The sequence below is a fragment of the Caenorhabditis briggsae genome (genome assembly GCF_000004555.2).
Source record: "Caenorhabditis briggsae complete genome, chrV, whole genome shotgun sequence".
NCBI lineage: Eukaryota > Metazoa > Nematoda > Chromadorea > Rhabditida > Rhabditidae > Caenorhabditis > Caenorhabditis briggsae.
In genome coordinates, this window is record NC_013488.2 from 19196843 (window position 1) to 19216929 (window position 20087).

The following is a 20087-nucleotide window of genomic DNA, read 5'->3' on the forward strand; positions in this document are numbered from 1 at the left end:
AAAATTTTGACGAAGAATTTAGCATTTCCAAAACGAATATACAAAAACCTGAGAAGCGTGACGGATCAGTTGGCCTCGGAATTAACATAATCATATGCATACAGGCGGGATTTGTTGATCATAATTATGGGGTGGGAGGGAGACACTGTATAGCATATCGAATCACTTCCGCCGAAATGAACACCAGTATACAAAGGTACAGATTAGCTAGTGTATTAAAATTTCGAAGAATTGAAAAACTAGATTTGGATACATAGAAAGTTGAAAAAAGAGGGTTGAAGGTAACATCAGGGGAATTTTCAGTATATATACACTTGTAAACCGTGCCCGGTCATTGTTTCTTTTAGTATTTCCGGACCAGCTAAATTTGATATGATTAAACTCAACGAGTACTACAAAATGCTATTATTTGGAATACTGTATCTTATCTATGAACAAATTTTTAGGTCAAAAAGCGTCTGAGCTACGCTTTAACAATTACCGTAAACACTCGAATAGAACGCCATCCAGGCCGCCCACTTTGAGCCTATATATCTCGGTCCCTGTGAAAGATATCAAAAAGTTGCCATCTAATAAATGTTTATCATAATATCAGCAACATTTTGTTAGTTAATTACTTTTTGATATCTATCACAGAAAATGAGATACATAGGTTCAAATTTGACGATTCGGGTGGCGTACCATTAGAGTGTTTATGGTACGCCTTGTAGATTTGTTAATAGGCAAGCTAAATTTTTTCAAATAATATCATTTTGTAGTATTCATCGAGTTCTACCATATTAGCTGGTTCAAAAATAGAGATTCTGAAAAAAAACCATGGCAAAGCTCGCCACGAGCCCGGTTTACATGTATAAGAATACATGTATGTATGTCCTGATTTCCTAAACCTGTGAAGCCTCAAGTTTAGAGGATCGGATTCACTGCGAAAATGAAGAGAGTATCTTCACTCAAATAATGCCCTGGGATACTTGAGAATCACTTGAGAGTGTAAATTGCCTAAACATCATCCCTTCACGAGCATAATACGCGTTCCGAAATGAAGAGAGACGACATATGCCCATACGCACATTGTTTGTTTTTCAAGAGGACGTATTATGGTGATGAGGTTAGCTACGGTAGGACCCCTGCCGTAGGGGGGAGCAACAAAAGCGAGAGAAACTATTTATTTTCTTAAACAAGAACTGTTGCAGTTGGAGATCGATGACCAGTTTTTCCTCGGAGAATCTCCTTGACTTTTGTGATTACCAATTTGCGAATAGCTGGTGTCCCGACAAAAAACACTAAAAAACATAATAATGATGATAGGCACAGTCTAGCATATAAAATGAGGCGTTGGGTGTCTTCAGAGAGTGCTTGGTAGTCCTTCTGAAATGGAAATATGATTTTCCAAGCACCATGAAAAAGGGTTTACCCTAAAAAATCGGAGAAGAAAGCCAGATAGTTCGTAGATCAGAGAGAATAAGGTAGTGAATAATGATTGTCGCAGAAGAGATTGCTCATACATTTGACGAGTTTTCGATCGGGTAACCAAGGGGGGAAGTTGATGAACATTACTAGTGGAAGAGATGGATACGACTGAAAAACTCCATTGCTTGATCTAAACCCAAGCGAACTTACCATTCAGTCTTCTTCTCCTTAACGCTTCTCCTCGCTTCTGTGCCAGATATAGCACCACAACAATATTGAGCACAAAAGACAGAAGTGGAATTACAAACAGGAAATCATTTTGGAACTGGGTGAGCTGAAAAAGTCGGTTTTATTTCTGGGAAGTTATAAGGCTTTGGCAGGTGAACTTATTTTTAGTCGAATGACGAAAACCTACATACCGGATGTTTTTGCTCACAATCCACGGCGAAGTCGAAAGCTCGTTGATTGATATTAACGGGGCATGATGATAAATATGGGATCAGTAGAAAAATCAGGGAGATAGCCTATAAAATAAACTAGCGTGTGGCTATAATGAGGGGAACGTTTGGCTGTATCCTTGATTTTGTTCAAGTTTGACTTGAATTATCTCAAAAAAATTTCACAAAGTGCCCGACTAGCAAAATACCGCGAAACCTGTAATAGAAGGGCCCCCACACAGTCGAGCTAGTTTTTCTTGGCTCCTATGCAAGATATCTAGAATGCCCCAACGGACTAAACACTTCTGATGATAAACAATTCATCAGTTGATAACTTTTTTATATCTCTGGCAGAAACCGGCGAAAATCATCTCAAAGTCGAGGATCCTTCTATTGCAGGTTTTACGGTAGACAAAACCTTCAACTTATAGTTAGACCAAGTTTATTTCGGTTCCAAGGAGAGGTATGAAGAGATTTTGAATTGACAAGGATTTTTGTATTATGAAGAATTTTTTTTCAGGTTACCACTGTTTGTTATCTTTGGTAGGAGCCAAGATAAATCGGGTCAAAATTGACAGTGTGGGGTTCTTTTATTAGAGGTTCTACGACCTCGAATAAAAAATGGAATTTTCTAATGAAATTTAACTTACAGCAAGTACACCGCAAATCGTCCAAAGCTTCCAACCGACAAAAGCTTTGCTCTCCGGATGACGAATCAGCCAACATCGATGGATAATCATTGGAAGAGTCAGATAGAAGACATGCTCATAGAAGAATGTGCACACAAAGGTGAGTGTGGATCCGAAAACATTTCGAAACACGATATACAACTTTTCATCGAATATAAGAGGTAGTAGAAAAGTGATAAAAATGAAAAATGTATCCAGAGTATTTGCAATAATAGTGTTGTAAATGTAAATAGTTGGGTGGCGAGCTGAAATTGCGTTTTTTTTCTGTTGGAAACTTTTTGAAAATTTTAAAAAAATCAACCAACTTTTGTCATTCAACTTGAAAATCAATATGAATAGGAAGATATTGAATGTGATTGCAAGGAAATTGATAAAAGTGAAGACAAGGAAAAACGTAGCCAATGACATATCTGAATTGATTGTTTTTTTTTGAGGTTAGAATAGCAGAAAAAAGTAATGGAAAGTCTGTAAAGAATTTTAACGTTTTTCTCATCGAATTTCACCTGTTCTTTTTCCTATGAGAGGAAAATGATGTTTTTCAGTGAATTCCAGATAGAGAAATTGGAATTGACTTGAATGTTTTAGTGAGCTAACAAAAAAACTAGGTCATACTTCCTAAAATGGCTAATGCAGTTAATACAAGATCCGAATTTTTGAAAAAAAAAACGTTATTCGAAAAAATTATAAAGTTACGTATTTTGTGTGTGTGATTCTGGTTAGCATGATGATAAGTCATGGCTTTTATGTTTCACCTGTTTTTTATTGAGCGAAATGAGTTTTGTAGCACAGATTTGTTGGTTTTCTGGAATTCTAAAAAATGTTATAATTTAAGTCACAACAATAAGTTTGGATAACAATTTTAGGCATACTTGCAAGCGGGCCGGCTGATAACTTGTCACTCGAACGAGATATTCAGACAGTTTTGGTACCAAATGATAGATTTCGACAGGGCCCATCACGCCTATACCATTAAGGCTTAATTTCATTCCGGTAACATGCCGCAACCTGGGCTTGAGTGAAAATTTTCGACTAATTTGACAAAAAGTAGATTTTTTGTGATTCAAACATATTTTCGACATGTTGTTATTGGACTGGAATCCGGCTCAAATGATATAGACGTCAGTTGACCAATTTTCTATATCTTTCACATGAACAGAGAAAAATTGACTCAAAAGTTAGAGGGCCCTTCTAGCACAGGTTTTACGGTGAGGAAATCTAGAAGGAAATCTGAAATTCAAAAATACTGAAAAGACTAGACACCTGGAGCTATCAACAAAAATGCTGAATTTGCTTTGTGGTGTGGGGAGATTGATGAAAAACCACGTGATGGTGGCATTAGCCCATTTTAAATTATAGGGGGAGCAAGGCGCCAGAGATTTCTGTTTGTCACCAATGCGATTTTTAGTTTGGAACTTGTTTTTTGTGATTTTGTAAAAAAGGGTTTCTAGTTGATGAGAATGAGTCACGAAATACCGTAAACACTCTAATTGAAGGCCACTTTATATTAGGTTGTTCAATAAATATTGGTCACTTTTCTTCAAGTAGTTTTTTCTTCAAGGAAAACAAGAATCATTGAGAAATTATTTCGCCATTGGAGTTCATAGCTTCTTGCCAGCGCAACGGAAGTTGGTCAAATCCGTTCGCGTAGAACTCTAGCGACTTAGAGGCAAAACAGTGTTCCAAAAATTTCTTGACATCCTTCCGATCATGGACTTTCTCACCAGCAAGACGATTCTGGAGAAATCGGATATGGTAGTAATTAGCTAGTGCCGGGTCGGCTGTGTACGATGGGCAATGCAAAACTTCGACTCCTAGAAGATGGAGTTTGTAACGGCTCTTCGAATATTTGTGTGGTTTTTCGTTGTCATGCAAAAATTTCAACACTGAGCCTCTCTAGAGGTGAGAGCGATGTGCATAAATACCACTTTCTATTTGAAAGCAGTAGAGCCAAAGTTGATGACATAGGAATCCGGAAGCAGCTTGCGGTATTTTACTTCAGCACTGTCTAACCGAATCGGAAAAATCTGATTTTTTCTTGAAGGTTGCCTTTTGAGACCGATTCCACCGTTTCCTTTGCAGAGAGCCATAGGTGCTTACTGGCATTGTTAACATACAGTACCCGTTCATCATCTCCAATGATTGTTTTGTTGACCCAGTCCGTCGTCGGTTTCCTGGAGATGAGAGAAACGGACAGGTCTCATCGGACCTTTTTCTAAAAATTGGTCAAAATGTGGGGAACGATTTGATCGACTCTCCGAGCTCTTCCCGTTTGAGGAACATGATATGTTACGGTGCTATTAGGATGGTGGGCTGTCAAAGATAATGCACGCAATGTAGCACAGAGCTTTTCCTCCAGTATCATTAAAATATTTTCATTTTTATTAAGGCTAGGCCTTTTGGGTATTGGTTTATGATCCAGATCATAATTTTCTTATTTGAATCTTTTGAACCAAATTTCAATCGTGGTTCGAGAGATGAGGTCTACGTCTAACATTTTGCACTCTGCTCGCTAATGGTCGTTGTTCGAGAGACCTTGGAAACATATGATCAAAGAAACACTTTTGAGTATGTGTCCGTTATCGAGAAAATCCTCGGCCGTTAGACAGTCCATTCGGAATTTTTAAATGTCTATTAAACATGCAATGTGTGACGTCTATAAATATAGAAACAGAATTGAAAAAAAAAACCCAAAATTGGATAAGCAACGGTAGAGCGAAGTGAAAGTGACCACTATTTATTGAACAACCTAATACTTGCATTTCGAGCTCAAATATCCCAACTTCTATAGGAGATGTCAAAAGTTTTTCTATTGACAAAACACCTGATAGCATTTTATCAGACAAGAATTTTATCAGTTGACAAACTTTTGATATTTCTTTAAGTGCTGCGAGTATGGGACAAACTTCTCTTATAGAATGTAAGATAATTGAGCTAAAAGTGCAAGTATATGGTGGCATTCTATTAGAGTGTTTAGGATAAGTCAAAACATTCCTTTCAATACTGCTGAATCTAGAAAATGCATTATGCTGTCATTTAAATTTTCCTCAAAATCGCCGAGTTTGTGATCATCGGTCTGCAGTCGGCTTCGCGCCCGTGTAGCTCAGCGTCAAAATATCTAGAAAATTTTTTGTCTTTATGTCTCGCCTCTTTTAATTAAAAAGGCGAAAAAAGTTTATTAAAATGTTCGAAACAAAATATCACATCTGAATAACCGTTGTTGCCTCATAACTTCCTTTATACAACAATTTAGTTCTCTCAATTAGAAGACGTCGAATAGAAGGCGTCCCAATGTAATAGATCAGAAAACAGAATAGTGCTGTTGGCGTCAATCTTATGTAGAATATCCACATTCGAAGGTCTTCGGAAAGCTGACTGTACTCTTTCTGAAATTTTATTTTATTTTTGGATACCGACATAATAACTACCGAAAAGTTTCGAATGAAGAAGCTGCTAACTTCGTACAACAACAAAAAAGCAGTTGTGGAAACCGACTGGAAAAGCAGCATCTTTTCGAAACTTTTTCTTTGTTTGGATCGTTGAAAAATCGGGCGATTCACTGTGACAGACGTTGCTGAAAGTTGCAAAAAATTCAAACTTCCTAATGCCCCTATTATAGTCTTACTGCTATTCCCTACTGAACTGCTCAGCACTAATCTTTTCTGAAGAGTCAGATAAAAAATTAGAGAGATATTTAATAGCATCGTTGTGAACGGTAGAACAATCAAGTATCGATTTTGAAATAGTGTGATCTGAAATAATTCAGTTTTTGAACTCAGAGCAGGTGATTTATCTTGTGTGTCATGCGACATTCCAAAATGCACATCGAACTCACCGGATGACGTTCAGCACAATCGACTGCAAACGTGTATCTCCTTTGGTCTATATTTACTGGACAATCGGAGAAATAAGGAATCAGAAGGGATATCCAGGAGAAAATCTGGGTGAAAAGTTTGATTAAATACTTCTTGGTCCTAGGTTAGATACCGTGAATGTTCTAACAGCAGTCAACCCTATGCGTGCACTTAGAACTCAATTATCTCGGTTGCTATAAAAGATATCAAAAATTAGTCCACTGATGAAATGTTTCTCAAATTATCAGCATTTTTTTATTAGTTGACAGGTTTTGACATCTTTCATAGGAACCGAGTTAATGGACCTCAAATTGCAATTATAGGGTTGCCTTCTATTAGAGTGTTTTCGGTATATTAACAAAGGTAATAGGCGATGAAAAAGTGATTATCTTTAAAGCCAAATTAAAATATCTGGAGAAGTCAAAAGTGTGGGCCAAGTATTTTGGGTACAGTAGCGAAGCCTGTTGATCTTCCCGAACGTTATTTGGAAGAGCTGAGGAAACTGATTAAAAGAATTCCAAAAGAATTCTGTAACCTTTTGAACTTAGGGTTGGCTCCTAATGGATTTAGCAAAACATTGACTATGCTTCCTTATTTTCTCTAGGAACCGATATATGTTGAATTGAGAATTCCCCTGCATACCGCCATAATTCCACAATACAACCACAGCTTTTCATTGGTGAAATGTCTATTGAATGGTCGAAAAACTGCATAGATTCTTTGAATGATCATTAGCAAAGTGAGATACAAAGGATGCTCGTAGAAAAATGTGCAATTTATTGTTAAAAACTGACCGATGGATCTCCGAAACTCTGAAATTCCTATTTGCCCCTTTATTTGGAAAAAAAGACAATTCAAACCATAATAAGGACCATCATCCATTGCCATTGGCATCAAAAATGTCAAAAACATGATCACAATATCCACAGAACTACTCAGTATCATATTATAAATGTAAACAGTGGGAAGTTTATCTGAAAACAAATTTTGCAATCTTCAAATATATAGAGAACTCACTTTTGTCAGGTTGTGCGAAAATCACAAAGAACAGGTAGATGTTGAATATAAGGGACAAGAAAAAGATGGTGGTGAAGACAAAAAAGACTAGAAACATTGCTAAAAACAATTTATGAATAAATTTCCAAGTTTTGAGCTTTTTTAGAGTTTTTTGGAGTCTTGACTTCACCTGCTCTCTAGATTATTTTTGCATTTTTGGCTTTCAGCAGCTTTTTTGGTCCGAATCGGTTTTGAAAGATAATTAAAGACATTTCAGAAGTGTTGAATCATAGAATTTCGAAGTTCGGTAGAAAGTCATTACTATGGCCTATTGATTTTATATTCTGCATTGAGATTGTAGTTTGTGACATGAGTTTTTTAAAAGTTTAATTCAGCTGTTTAAAAACTCTAATATTTGAATCAGAAAAAATTGTAATTGATGTTGGGTGTTTTTTTAAAGAGATCTCTGTCTATTCACAACAATTCTGGACTCTATCTGATTTCAGCGGTCCCGGGAGAAAATAACGGTCCGGAGCGAAGTTTGCGTTTGGGACGTTTGGATTGGCTCATTTCTAGAATCGAGTATGGGCTTTTTCGTAATAATAGTGGCTACCTTTGAATCAATATATCTTGGTTATTGTAAAAAATATCAAAAAACTTTTAGAAGCAAAAATGTTTGTTGGGGGAGGGTCCTTGGGTCCTTGTGTCCCATGGACCCCGGGTCACTGGGTCTCTGGGTCCCTGGGTCCATGGGTTTAGATCAGGACCTAAAAAATCTAGGTCACGGCCTAAATAATCTAGGCCATGACCTGAAAAAATCTAGGTATGACCTAAAAAAATCTACCTTGGCTCCCTGGGTCCCTGGGTTTAGATTACCACCGAAAAGTCTAGGTCACGATCTAAAAAATCTAGAACAATCCCTCAAAAAAATCAGGGCGCGACCTAAAAATCTAGGTTATGACCTGAAAAATCTAGGCCTAGACCAGAAAATCTAGGTTGTGACCTGAAAAATCTAGGCCTAGACCAGAAAATCTAGGTTATGACCTGAAAAATCTAGGCCTAGACCAGAAAATCTAGGTTGTGACCTGAAAAATCTAGGTCACGACCTAAAAATCTAGGTCACGACCTAAAAAAACTAGGTATGATTTAAAAAACCAATCCCTGGGTCCCTTCTTTAAATTTTTTAAATTTTTTTTTAATTGATTGGATCCCGTCAAATATAGGTGTGTTCACCTCGCCTAGTCCCACTTATTGCCTTTTGCCACCCCCCCCCCCTTTTTCGCAAAGTCCATGTTTAACCTTCCCTCGGGCATTGCAATGTCGATCCATGGTTATTGATTTTTCTTCTCTTGTCCCCTTCTTTCTTTGTTTTTCTGTTTCTTCTTTTTTTTCCGCAAAATACAAAAAAGTTAATTTTCGAGAAAACTTTTTTTACTCATGTAGGGATTTGATCATTTGTTCATCATTTGATTTGATCTACTGATCTACTCTAGACGTTTGATTTTTCATTCATTTGATCTACTCTAGACGCCAATTGAATTTAATAGTTGATCATCATTATTTTTCCTATTTCCTCTCATTTTTCCTGCATTTTTCAAGCAAATTATTTCTTGAAAACATTCTAGGCATCTTATTCGAGCATAAATTGAAGTTTCCAGGTCCCCAATCATCGCCTACCACCAAACTTCAAGTGCCACCAACCCATTCTGTGTCTTCTAGAGGCATTCAAGGAGTTCAACAAGGTCCAGGATAAAAGCAATGGGTAGATTATAATGCGAAAAGTTCACTTTAAAAACTCAATTCATCTCCAGAGCTGCCCATCGTCCGTTTGTGGCCCGAACTTGCTGAAACAAACAAGTCGAAGAGAATCAGTCTCACAAATCCATAGGATAGCCACGAAGATTCCAATTTATTGTTTCCGAAATGACGAAAATTAGGAAGCAGATGAAATGATGATGTTACCATCAAGAGGTAGGTTAGGGTTCTGCAGCACCGAGGAAAAAAGAACACCCGGATTTTGGCGCCACATAATCTCAATTCTTGTAGAAGATACCAGAAAGCTGTAAACTAATAAACTATTTATCACAATATCACCAATATTTTATTAGTGGACGACTTTTTGATATCTTTGACAGTAATTGAGATAGATGTGCTCAAAGTTGGGTGGGGTTCTATCAGAGGAAATACGGTAACATCTTCTGAAAATTTCCGGTACGATTCGAAAATGCTTAGATCTTTTTTCTGCTTTTAGAAAATGTTCAATATATTTCTTTGCTATTTTTCTGTCAATTTTCTTACTTTTTCGTAGAATTTTAGTCAATTTTCAGTCAAATTTTCTGAATGTTAGTCAAATTTTTTGCATTTTAATCAAATTTTTTAAATCTTATTCAAATTTTTTGATAAACCAAATCAATACATTTTCAGAGAATGCATCATCAAGAGAAGGTTGGACCAGAAGAGCTCACACCCATCAGCAGCTGAAAAATGTTGAGGTCATTTGCGATTAGCCGGTAATTTAATATGAACATATAGTTTTTAACTCAAAAATTTCAGAAGGCATGTCAATTTAAGTAGTTCGAAGGGACCAGGAGACGAGAAGAAAACTCGACACGCATCAGGATATGGGTCGGGCGGAGAACAGCTGAAGATGATAATTATTATTTTGATAACTGTTTACTATTCTCTCTTTATCTGTCTGTAGACCTTTGAGTTCCTAAGTACCATCACACTAGTTTCAAACATTTTAGTATCACTTTCCTCCAATCTCCATTTTAGCAATCTCCTCACTCATCCTTTCGTCAGCAGTTGAGTCTGTCCATTAATGAGCTACCGTTCCGTGGATTCGTCCCATCTCGAAGCACTGTTGATGGGTGGATGAGAATGATGTCCTCCCTAGATTTTAAGCAATCCTAGTAACCTTTCCTTGAATCTACAGTAGTCCTCCTTCCTCTAGCATTTGAGTCTGTCCATTAATGAGCTACCGTTCCGTGGGTTCGTCCCATACTCGCAGCACTGTTGATGGATAGATGAGAATGATGTCCTTCCTAGATTTTAGGCAATCCTAGTATCCTTTCCTTGAATCTGCAGTAGCCCTCACGTATCATTTTCTTGTCCACAGCTAGTTATAGGTATTAGAAAAAGCAATAATTACGACGCTTTTAGGAACTTGAGTATCATTTTCTAAAATCTTCACTAGTTCTTCGCCAGATACATGCGAAGTCCCAATCGATAATGGAACGGATTTCGATCAGAGCCACGATTGATGATTTTAATGGCAGAGACACGGAAAAGGGGGAGACCCAGCGTCTGTCCTGGACAGAATCTGAAGAGCCTTCTATATCCCATGCTCTATCGAAAGATGATGCAATCCTTGAGACTTAGCGATCCTATGAGTCATCCGAATGGAATTCGGATGAACCTTAGGAATGTCCAAATAAGGGGTGCGGAACCCCTTACAATTTCTCCTTCGCTCTACAAGGAAAACGGAATCAAAAAGGGATCGAAGATGATGTTCTATCGAAACCACGGATCTTTTCTCTCCATTCATGGACATTTCACAAATTTCTAATATCATTATATCAATCTATCATTACATTCACTATTTATTCTTAATAAATACTTCAAAATCGACGGTCTCGAACCCTATAATAGAAAGGGTTCGGACTGAAATGTGTTGTGTTTCAAAAGAGAATGATCTCTGTTATTTCGGAGTTCTCCGGGAGTTTGAGAAGCTTTCACGGAAACTATAAATTAACTGAAATATAAAACTACTTTCTTCTTAATTAGACTGGATCTATCTATAGCTTATTCCTAAAATTGAAAAGAAAACCAGATGTACAATTAATTCACAAGTTTATTATACATTTTGTATATTATTTATGAAAAAAAAACAACTCTTATACTTTCTAAAACTACATAAGGAAGGGGTGGGGGTGTGGCCGGGAAAAAAGAAGAAGAAAATAATAATGAAATAATTCTCATAATAAACAATATTATAGTAGACGATGGGCGGGAAAATGAAAATGAAGAGAAAAAAGAATCAAAAATTGAGATCAAACCGGAATTTTTGGGGGGATGGGAGTGCCGGGGCGGTTCGGCAAATTGCATAGAGGTAATTTTTGGAGGATTGTGGGGGGAATTTGAGATTTTTCGTAATGTTTTTTAAAAAGTTTTCTGGAATCGATTGGTGTGATAATAAAGAAAAACAACTTAACCAATAAAAAAAAGAGAAAGAAAAAAACAGGGAACAATTTTTGACTAGTAAAAAAATAGCGAAGAAGAACAAAAGTAAAAGTGATATATGAATTATTTATCCAATTATCTTCTGACCCGTGGCTCTCTCACCGGGGAGGGTCCTTCTGAATCGAACTCAGCATCGTATCGTTTGATTGTCTCATGGACTGTCGCTTCATAGTTTTGATCATTGTTATAGTAGTGTTGAAGACGTACATGCCATGCAAGCGAGACGCATGCGGATACCGTACGGAATTGATGGACAACTTTTCGAGGAATGAAGTAGAGATCGTTTTCGCGAAGCTCGAATTTCGCATATCTGATGCCAGAGCGGCGCATTGTGTTCAGTTTTGCGTCGTCTACCCACATCGTGGTCTGGAAAAAAATTATTTAATTATGGTATATTTTTTATTATGGTACAAATGCTTTCGATGGCATATTTTTCATTATGGTACCAAATGTTTCATGGTACCTTTTCAATTATGGTATACAATTTTTTATGAGATCTTTTTGATTTTGGTTCCAAAATTCATAGAACTGAAGCTAATGGAATTTATCTAAAATAGTTTCCTTACCTGAGTAGCTGGAGGCTCGAACAGATCTATCTTGAGAGTTTTGACAACCTCTTCAATGTCCCCAGCGAAGAACGACACGACTTCTTTCATCACACGTCGCTCTTCTGGATAGTCGGCTTGTTTTCCCGGTATTCCTTGAAGAATTCCAATGGCACCTGTCGTTATCCGAGTAGCCTCCGGATCGTCAGCCTGATCGGCATGTGCTGGTGTACGATCCAGGAATTCAATTTCACGATTACCGGCAGCTCGCAATGAAGTGGTTCCGGAGTTGCTGGTTGGCACCGTCTGCTCGCCAGGACGAACCCAAAGGATCGGACCATCGTTTGAGTCGCGATGGGCTGTGTTGGCTCGAGTGGTGAAGTTTCCCCATGGAAGGATTGAATTGAGGAAGGCGTGTTTTTCCATTTCATAGATTAGATCAGGGAAGTAGCCACCGCTCTCTTCGGCCTTCTTTCCAACCAGTTGAACGGCTTCCAATGGACTCCATCTGAAAAAATCAATATTTTTCTACGAATTTCTAAAGTTTATTATTCTTACTTGAACGTTCCAGAGTCATAATTCTCCAAAACTTTCTCATAATACTCTGAAAATTTCTTCGTCTGTGTGTTAAGAATTCCTGCATTGAAGTTTCCACATTTGATATTAAGCTCCGGTGCCACTTCATACAGAAACTCCATCATATTTCTCAAATCCTCAGCACCGTTTTCCATGTTGGCAATACAAAATTGCGCTGTTCCCTGTTCGCTCTCGACCATCGAGAGTCGCTGGAATTGACGACAGAATGCGACGCTGAAAGAAATTGACGGGTGTTCAAATTTCGACTTAGATGGTGTGTAGCTTACCGATCATCATAATCGGGGAAGTCTTTCTTGAAAAGGTGATAGTCGGCAAAGAGCATGAAGCCTCCACCGTTCGGATGCTTGGTAATGCGAATGTGAGGGCGGAACTGAAAAAGTAGAGATATTTAGATATATAAAGGTTCTTCGTAGAGACTCCTTACCTTCTCCGAAATCTTCGGAACATCGCAATTCTGAGCGATAAGATTCAAATTTCTTTCTGTTGCCGGCGATGACCAAGTGACTCCTTTTGCGGCCATTTTGGACCACAAAAATTCGGGCTTTATGACACGCATTCCTTTGTGAGCCTCACGCTCCGCCATCTCCTTCTCCACGAGCTTCATAGCTGACAGTGTTGTCATCGAAATACTACTCGGATCCTCTTCCTTCGCACGACACGCCATCTTCGCCAGAACAGCCGAACGAGAATCCACATGGATTATATCATCGGCGGCGGAATTTCCGGAACGATCATCACTTGAACTCGATGGCTCTTTTTTCTCTTTCTTCGGGTAGCAGATTCCTTCAAGCGTCGTTTCACCCTCCTCATTAAGCTGATCTCCCACGTCAATCTCACCGACAATCGAGTCGCGAATTCTGTGAAGTTCTTGCATCACCGGATTGTTGCGGCTGTCTTCCGTTTTGATTCGTTTCGGTGGAACTGGCGCTACGAACGTGCCTCCATTTTCCGTTGCGATGACTCGCTTCCTATTACTATCAGATGCCTGTTGCTCAAGACCTATCAGTCGACGCATAATTGCACTCAATCCGTGATCCGAAGCAGGAGCAACTTCGCGTGCCACTGATACAGATCTCCGATTTCTGATCTCCTCGTCTTGATTCAGGTTGATCTCTTGAAGTGGTCGCGGTGGTTGAATAGCTGCTGCTGCTGCGGCTCCACGTCCACGTCCTCTTCCACGAGTACTGACAACGGCAGAGCCTCGAGATGAAGTTGTTGTTCCTGGAGGACGACCTCGTCCGCGTCCACGCCCACTTCCACGGACAGGTGATGGTGGTCGGTACGGAAGGCCACGTCGAGCATCACGACGATCGTCGGAAGCATCTGGTTGCAGGGATCCCGCTCGAGCGTGAGCTATAACTCGAGCCACTGGACCAAGTTTCGGCGGCGGTCGTGGTGGAGGTTTGGCAACGATTTCATCCTCTTCAGGATCTGGTGTCGAGTCGAGTTGACGCATTCTTCGTTGTGGTGGTGGAGTCTGTAGAACGCCTTGTTTCAAAGCGGCTTTTGTGATGACACGTGGAACGTCCTTCTTTGGTGGTTGAGATGGTCCTGGCTTATCATCATCATGGTCGCTTTGGTCTCCTGGGAGTGGACGCCTCATTGGTTTGTCTTGCACAGATGTCGGAGCAATCGATGGGGAGCGTGTGTGACCATTTTGGCGAGTTCCATTCTGATAAGGAATCGACGGACTTCTATGATCCCTGTTGTTTTCTGGAGCGCCTCCGGACGCTACCGATGGCGATCGATGACTTCTAGCCTGGGCGGTTCTCGCGGAAATGATTGCTGCCGCAGCGGCGACAGCGGCGATAGTCTCATCGATAGCGGTCGATTGAGATTCAAGTTGGGGTTCTGTTTCCGCTGGGGCAACTGGCTCAAGTACAACTGGAGGATCTGATTCAGCCACTGGTACGATGGGTTTCGGTGCCACTGGTTCGTAATTATGTTCTGGCGCAAAGGTAACTACTTCCTGGACAACTGGTTCCACGGCTTCAACATTTTCCTCCAAGACTGGCTGCATCACTGGCTGCGCCTGGTGCTCTACCACTGATTCTTCATCATCATAATCCGGAGTACCACGCCTCTGACCGTCCGTATCCCATTGACAAATTGGTTGGAAACCGTCGTAGTTTGGTTGCCAGTCATCTAAGGTAAGTGCCGGGTTCACATAGTCGGCACACACATCAATCTCAACAGAATCCTCACGCACGCCGCGTTGCTCGTCATCAGCTCCTTCTTGTACTCTTTCCTGTGGAGCCATCTCGGTAGGTTCTGGTTGCTGCTCGACAATTAATTCTTCTTGCTCGACGACCTCCTCTTGAACCGGTTCCTCTTCAAATGGTGCGGGCTTCAACTCTTCTTCCATCACTGGCGCTGGAATCTGGATAGGCTCTGGATGCGTGTGAAGTGAGTAGACAAGACAAGGCTCGGCAGGTGGCAATAAACCAAACGACTTGTCCTGTTCCATGTTGACAGCGTCGTCACGAATCTTAGCCTTCAGCTTGTCAAACACCATGAATGGCTCTTGATTCTTCACTGGTGTCGGCTCCTCGGAGTAGAACGATGAGTCCATGTTGTCTGGAGTGTTTGTGTCTCTGTGGCTGGAAAGTGCGACGAGGGATTCAACAACCAGACGGTCTGCAGAGTCGTCTAACGATACATGGGGTTCATCGGCATTGACTGGTTGCTGGACAGGGGGCTTTTCTTCACACTTTGGCGATGGTGATCTATGCTTTCTGCTTTTCTCGGTGTCTCGGTGCTTCTCAGAGCGCTCACGATGCTTCCGATCTTCGTCGTACTTCTTCTTGCGATCTTTCTCTCTTCTTCGTTCTTCCTCTCTTTGTCTCTCTTCTTCTCGTCTGCGTTCCTCACGATGCTTTCGCTCACTCGCCTCATAGTGATCCTTCTTCCGCTCTTGATGCCCATTAGATTCATCCCGACGCTTATGATATTCCTTATTATAACCATTCGACGTCTCAGGTTTGCTGCTGAACCCATTCATTTCAACTGTCCCATTCTTATGGTAACCATTCGACGTCTCCGGATGCTTCTCCTCCTTCTTCACACTCTCCAAAGACATGATCGGCTTCGGTGTAGCCTTATCCGGATTCCTCAACATTTCAACCTTCTTGTTCCGCACCGCTTCCATTCTAGCTCTCAGAGTCGATATGGGGGTGGTTGGTGTGGGAGCAGCCTTCTTGGATGGAATGCTCAGCGATCGTTGTGCGGTGTAGATCGGCTTTGGCTTCGGTGGAACTTTCAGGATAGGAGCTGGGCTTATTGTTGTTTCTTGAGACGTTTCAGTAGACTTGGAAGCTACTGATGGTTTCGAGATTGTCTCTTCCGGAGCCTTTTCTTCTGACTTAACGTCTTCTAGAGCCTCTGTGCTCTTCTCAGCAGAAGTTCCAGTCTGCTGAGCATTCATAGGAAGATGAGAAGTTATAAAAAACTCGCAGGGCAATTCACGAATCTCTAGCGCTGGAGTTTCCAGTACCTTCTCTTCATCCTCATCTTTCATCGTCTCTTTCTCTTCCTCCGCCTTCCTCTCCATTTCCATTCGTCTATATTCCTCCTCTCTTTCCCTCAACTCTCTCTTTCTCGCCCTCTCCTCTTCCTCCTCGGCCTCTCGCATCCGCAGCAGTTCCTCTTCCATCCTTTCCTCTTCCATTTGCCGTCGTCGTCGTTCTTCTTCTTCTGGAGAGTGAGTAGGTGTGAAGGTACGCTGTGGCCGAATGTATTGAGGTTTCGGGTTGAGCATCTCGGAGAACGAAGCGTCTTGAATCATCGGAGGCGATACGTCCCTGTATCTAGCGGGTGGTGTCGATTGATGATGGGAAGAGGTTGGTACATCGCTAGGCAGAGAAGTTGGAACATTACGTAACTGCTGAAATATCAAATTTCGAAATAATTAAAATCAATTTCGTTCATTCTTACCGATCTTTCAGTCTTCTTACTACTAGACACAGTAGTCCGATGTGCTCCTGAGAGTATATCAGACGGTGCCTCAACAGTGACATGCTTCTTGGGCGGTTTAGGAGTAGCGAGAGCAGGCTCGGCGGCTTCGAAGGCAAACGACGCATTCTCTATGAATCCCGAACTTCCTGTTATCGAATTTGGCGACAACTTCAGAATCGGGGTAACACCGTGTGAGAGTACAGATACTGGTGGGAGGGGAGAAGATGATGCTGGCTGAACGGCTGGTCCCCATACCATGGTTCTCTGAGAGTCCGCGGGTTTTGGTGGTGGTGGTGGAACATTTGTGTCGAGACGTGGCGGTTGTGGTGGCGGTGGAATGGCGACGGGCACTTGGTGGGCGAATGGTTGGGTTGGTGGCGCTGGTGGTGGAGGAAGGCCGTACTGGTAGTATTGCTGTTGGTAGTAGGGGTAGGAAGCGAGTACATGTGCGCCTGGAAAATAAGGAAATTTGTTCAGAATTAGGATATTTGGAATTTTGAAGGTAGTTTTGACGGAAACAACCATACTAACTAGAACGGGTTTAAAAAAAATTAACTTCCTTCAGAATCCAAGTTTAGAATTCGTAAATTCATATGGTTAGAATTTATATAATTTTTTTTTTCCATATTTTTCCAATTTTTTTCCATATTTTTGTTTCGGCTTTGTAGATAGAAATACTATTTCAAGCTTCAAACAAAGTGACGTCACTAACTGAAAGACGTTTTGGTGCTCCAGAATCAGTCAGAAATAAAATTTTTGTTTGTTATCTACATGTACAGCTTTTTAAAGATTTTAACAGAAAATAACGTCGTCACAAAATCAGTAAAAATTACGAGTCAATTTTTTTTGTGATAATACCATCTTTTTATCAAATTCAAACACTTACCAGGTGTTCCAGGAGGATACGGATATCCGTATGCTGCGTAGTGATGCATAAAATGTCTGCAAAAAAACATTTATTTCAGAAATAACGTTTTAAAGCAACTCACTGTTCATAGAAGGCCGTATCCGATGGTGGTGGTAGTGGAGGAGTTCCGGGACCACGACGAGCCGGTCGGTGTCTGGAATTGAAAATTAATAATAATTCTACGATGAACAACAAAAGAAGATTTTGATCCAGATTTCTATCAATAAATGGATTTTCAGAGAACTTAAAATTCTGCCTTCTAAAGCTATAGAATTTGTTAAATTCGGAATTACCGTAAAACCTGTAATAGAAGGGCCCCCATATTGTCAAATTTGAGCTTATGTATCTTGGATCCTGTTTGTGATATAATGATAAACAATTCATCAGTTGCCACCTTCTTGATATCTTTGACATGAACCGCGATAAATTGGCTCAAAGTCAAAAAAAAAATTTTAGAAGGCCCTTCTATTACAGGTTTTACGGTACATCAAAGAAAAAACAAGAAAATCCCATAAGTTGCACTTTTTAGAATGTTTAAAAAACTACCGATAAGGTCACCAAGAAGATTCTTCACACACAAGTTTAAAAAACTCACTGCGCTGCGGCGATTGACGAATCACTGCTAATAGTAGAGGTGGAGGAGCTCGGTCGTTCATCGTCCGGGTCGCCTTCCTGGAAAAGAGGATCATTCTCAATGGAGCGTCCTTGTGGAAATAGTTCTCAACAGGGCGAACAATCTCATAAACCAAATACTCACCGGTGTTCTAGGTCCACGCCTTGGCCTTGTTGGTTGTTGTTGTTCAGCAATCCGCATCTCCCGCATGGCACGCTCACGAGCGGCCTGGAAATTTGTTATTTTTACTAGAACCTTCACCCTAGCACTTACCTTTTCTTGATCGCTTTCACTCATTCCCTAGGTCTCTCCTTCAAAGTTGATGTTGTTCTTTTTTCGTTACTTTGTCTCTTCTCTCTCCTTCTAATCAGTCTGCCAACCGAAATTCACTGATTGGCCATCTCTCCGAGGTCGTCGGGGGCGAACAGGGTAGAAGTTGTTGGTGGTGGTTGGGGGCGTTACGGCGATTTTTTGCAAAAACGGAAGCGACGCGATTCTGACGAAAAGAGAGATGTATCTGAAGTAAAAGTAAGATTAGTTTAATGAAAAAAAAAAAGAAGAAGAAGAAAGAACGAGAGAACAGTTGGAAAGGGAAAATTGGTAAACGGTTTGATATAGGCGCATTGAAAATGACCTTGAGGAGGCGTCACTCGATAACTAAGTGGCTGAAATTTGATGAGAAAGGGGTGGGACTCTCCCTGTTCAATATTTTTCATAGATTCGAAGTGTTGCTCAGCACAAAAAGATTCTGAACAGCCTAGTGGTATGATATATGAATTTAAAGAGCTCGTTAAGCTCTACACAATTATGTTAGGACCAAATACAATGTTTAAGTTGCTATTCGAAAACCATGACACTGAAAACTTAATGATGAGCAGCAGAAGGAAATAGGAGAGACGCAGAGAGAAGAGGTCAACAACATCACATAGGAGTCAGGTGCGAGTTGAAACTAATTATTTTAGACTCAAAACTATTCCAAGTACAGAGAATGGGTTAACAAATAGTACAGACTTTTTTCGGGTCAGTACATGGAGATGACAAAAGGATACAAGGATGTTGAAGTTCAAGATTGATCTAAATTTACAATGCAGCGACTGTTGGGAACTAGAGCAACTAACTAATACATAGACAAAAATCTAACAGTGAGGTTAACGGAATGAAAAGAGAGTTTGACATTCGATCGATAGTCCGAAAGCTAATCACACACAGCTGCTGAAGGAGTCGACAAGTCACATGTGTAAACTTTGAAAAATCGATAAATCTACATAACCGCACCGGGAGGTCATGTTTATCTCTAAAAAAGTCATCAGCTCACAATGAGAGACAACAAAAGCTAACCAAAAAAAAAACGCGTCGACGGGCCGGCGGGTGGTGTGCGACGCACAACGACGACTACGACTCTACTCTCCACAACGGCACAGACCAACCAGCCGCGGAGATAGTGTGGACGAGACGACGAGAGAGTAATGCATTGCGTGAGAAATACGAAAACTAACAGGAGGAAGAACCGCGACGCGACCGCTGCGCACGACCCCAGCCGCTCGTCGATTGGTTGGTTGGACGGCGGGTTGTGTGTTGCGGAGAAGAGAGTGTGAGTCTTTCCTTCGCCTATACACAAGGACGACGAATCGACGTTTGCGCGCGCGAGGCCACATCGGCCAGCGAGGGAGTATAGGAGAATTGGATGGTGGTTAGACAGGACATAGAAAAGTGAGAGAGTGTGGGTAGCAGACATTATGTGTACTAGGACTTGTGATAGGGGGAAAACGATGCAAAGTAGAGGAGAGGAAGAGGACACAAGGGTTTACACCAACCATCGCGGGGCCGTGTGTGTATGCTTCGAGGGAAG

At 40.7% G+C, this 20087-nt stretch overlaps 3 protein-coding genes across 3 annotated transcripts; all 3 read right to left on the reverse strand.

Moving 5' to 3' along the window:
• Nucleotides 1-1170: 1170 nt before the first annotated feature.
• CBG05640 lies at nucleotides 1171-2941 on the reverse strand (the record flags this gene model as incomplete). Its single annotated transcript, XM_002638545.2, has 6 exons — nucleotides 1171-1365; nucleotides 1412-1575; nucleotides 1618-1741; nucleotides 1827-1931; nucleotides 2495-2778; nucleotides 2839-2941. The coding sequence occupies 6 exons, from the start codon at nucleotides 2939-2941 to the stop codon at nucleotides 1171-1173; spliced, it is 975 nt and encodes a 324-aa protein (XP_002638591.2).
• A 2789-nt stretch (nucleotides 2942-5730) lies between these two features.
• Cbr-srxa-14 lies at nucleotides 5731-7498 on the reverse strand (the record flags this gene model as incomplete). Its single annotated transcript, XM_045238632.1, has 7 exons — nucleotides 5731-5916; nucleotides 5959-6104; nucleotides 6156-6282; nucleotides 6366-6470; nucleotides 7027-7196; nucleotides 7245-7358; nucleotides 7402-7498. The coding sequence occupies 7 exons, from the start codon at nucleotides 7496-7498 to the stop codon at nucleotides 5731-5733; spliced, it is 945 nt and encodes a 314-aa protein (XP_045093006.1).
• A 4199-nt stretch (nucleotides 7499-11697) lies between these two features.
• On the reverse strand, nucleotides 11698-18535 carry Cbr-dpy-21 (the record flags this gene model as incomplete). Its single annotated transcript, XM_045238633.1, has 10 exons — nucleotides 11698-11988; nucleotides 12189-12675; nucleotides 12726-12977; nucleotides 13031-13134; nucleotides 13189-16647; nucleotides 16698-17170; nucleotides 17605-17660; nucleotides 17708-17962; nucleotides 18221-18297; nucleotides 18383-18535. 10 exons carry the CDS (start codon nucleotides 18533-18535, stop codon nucleotides 11698-11700), a joined length of 5607 nt encoding a protein of 1868 aa, XP_045093007.1.
• Nucleotides 18536-20087: the final 1552 nt, after the last annotated feature.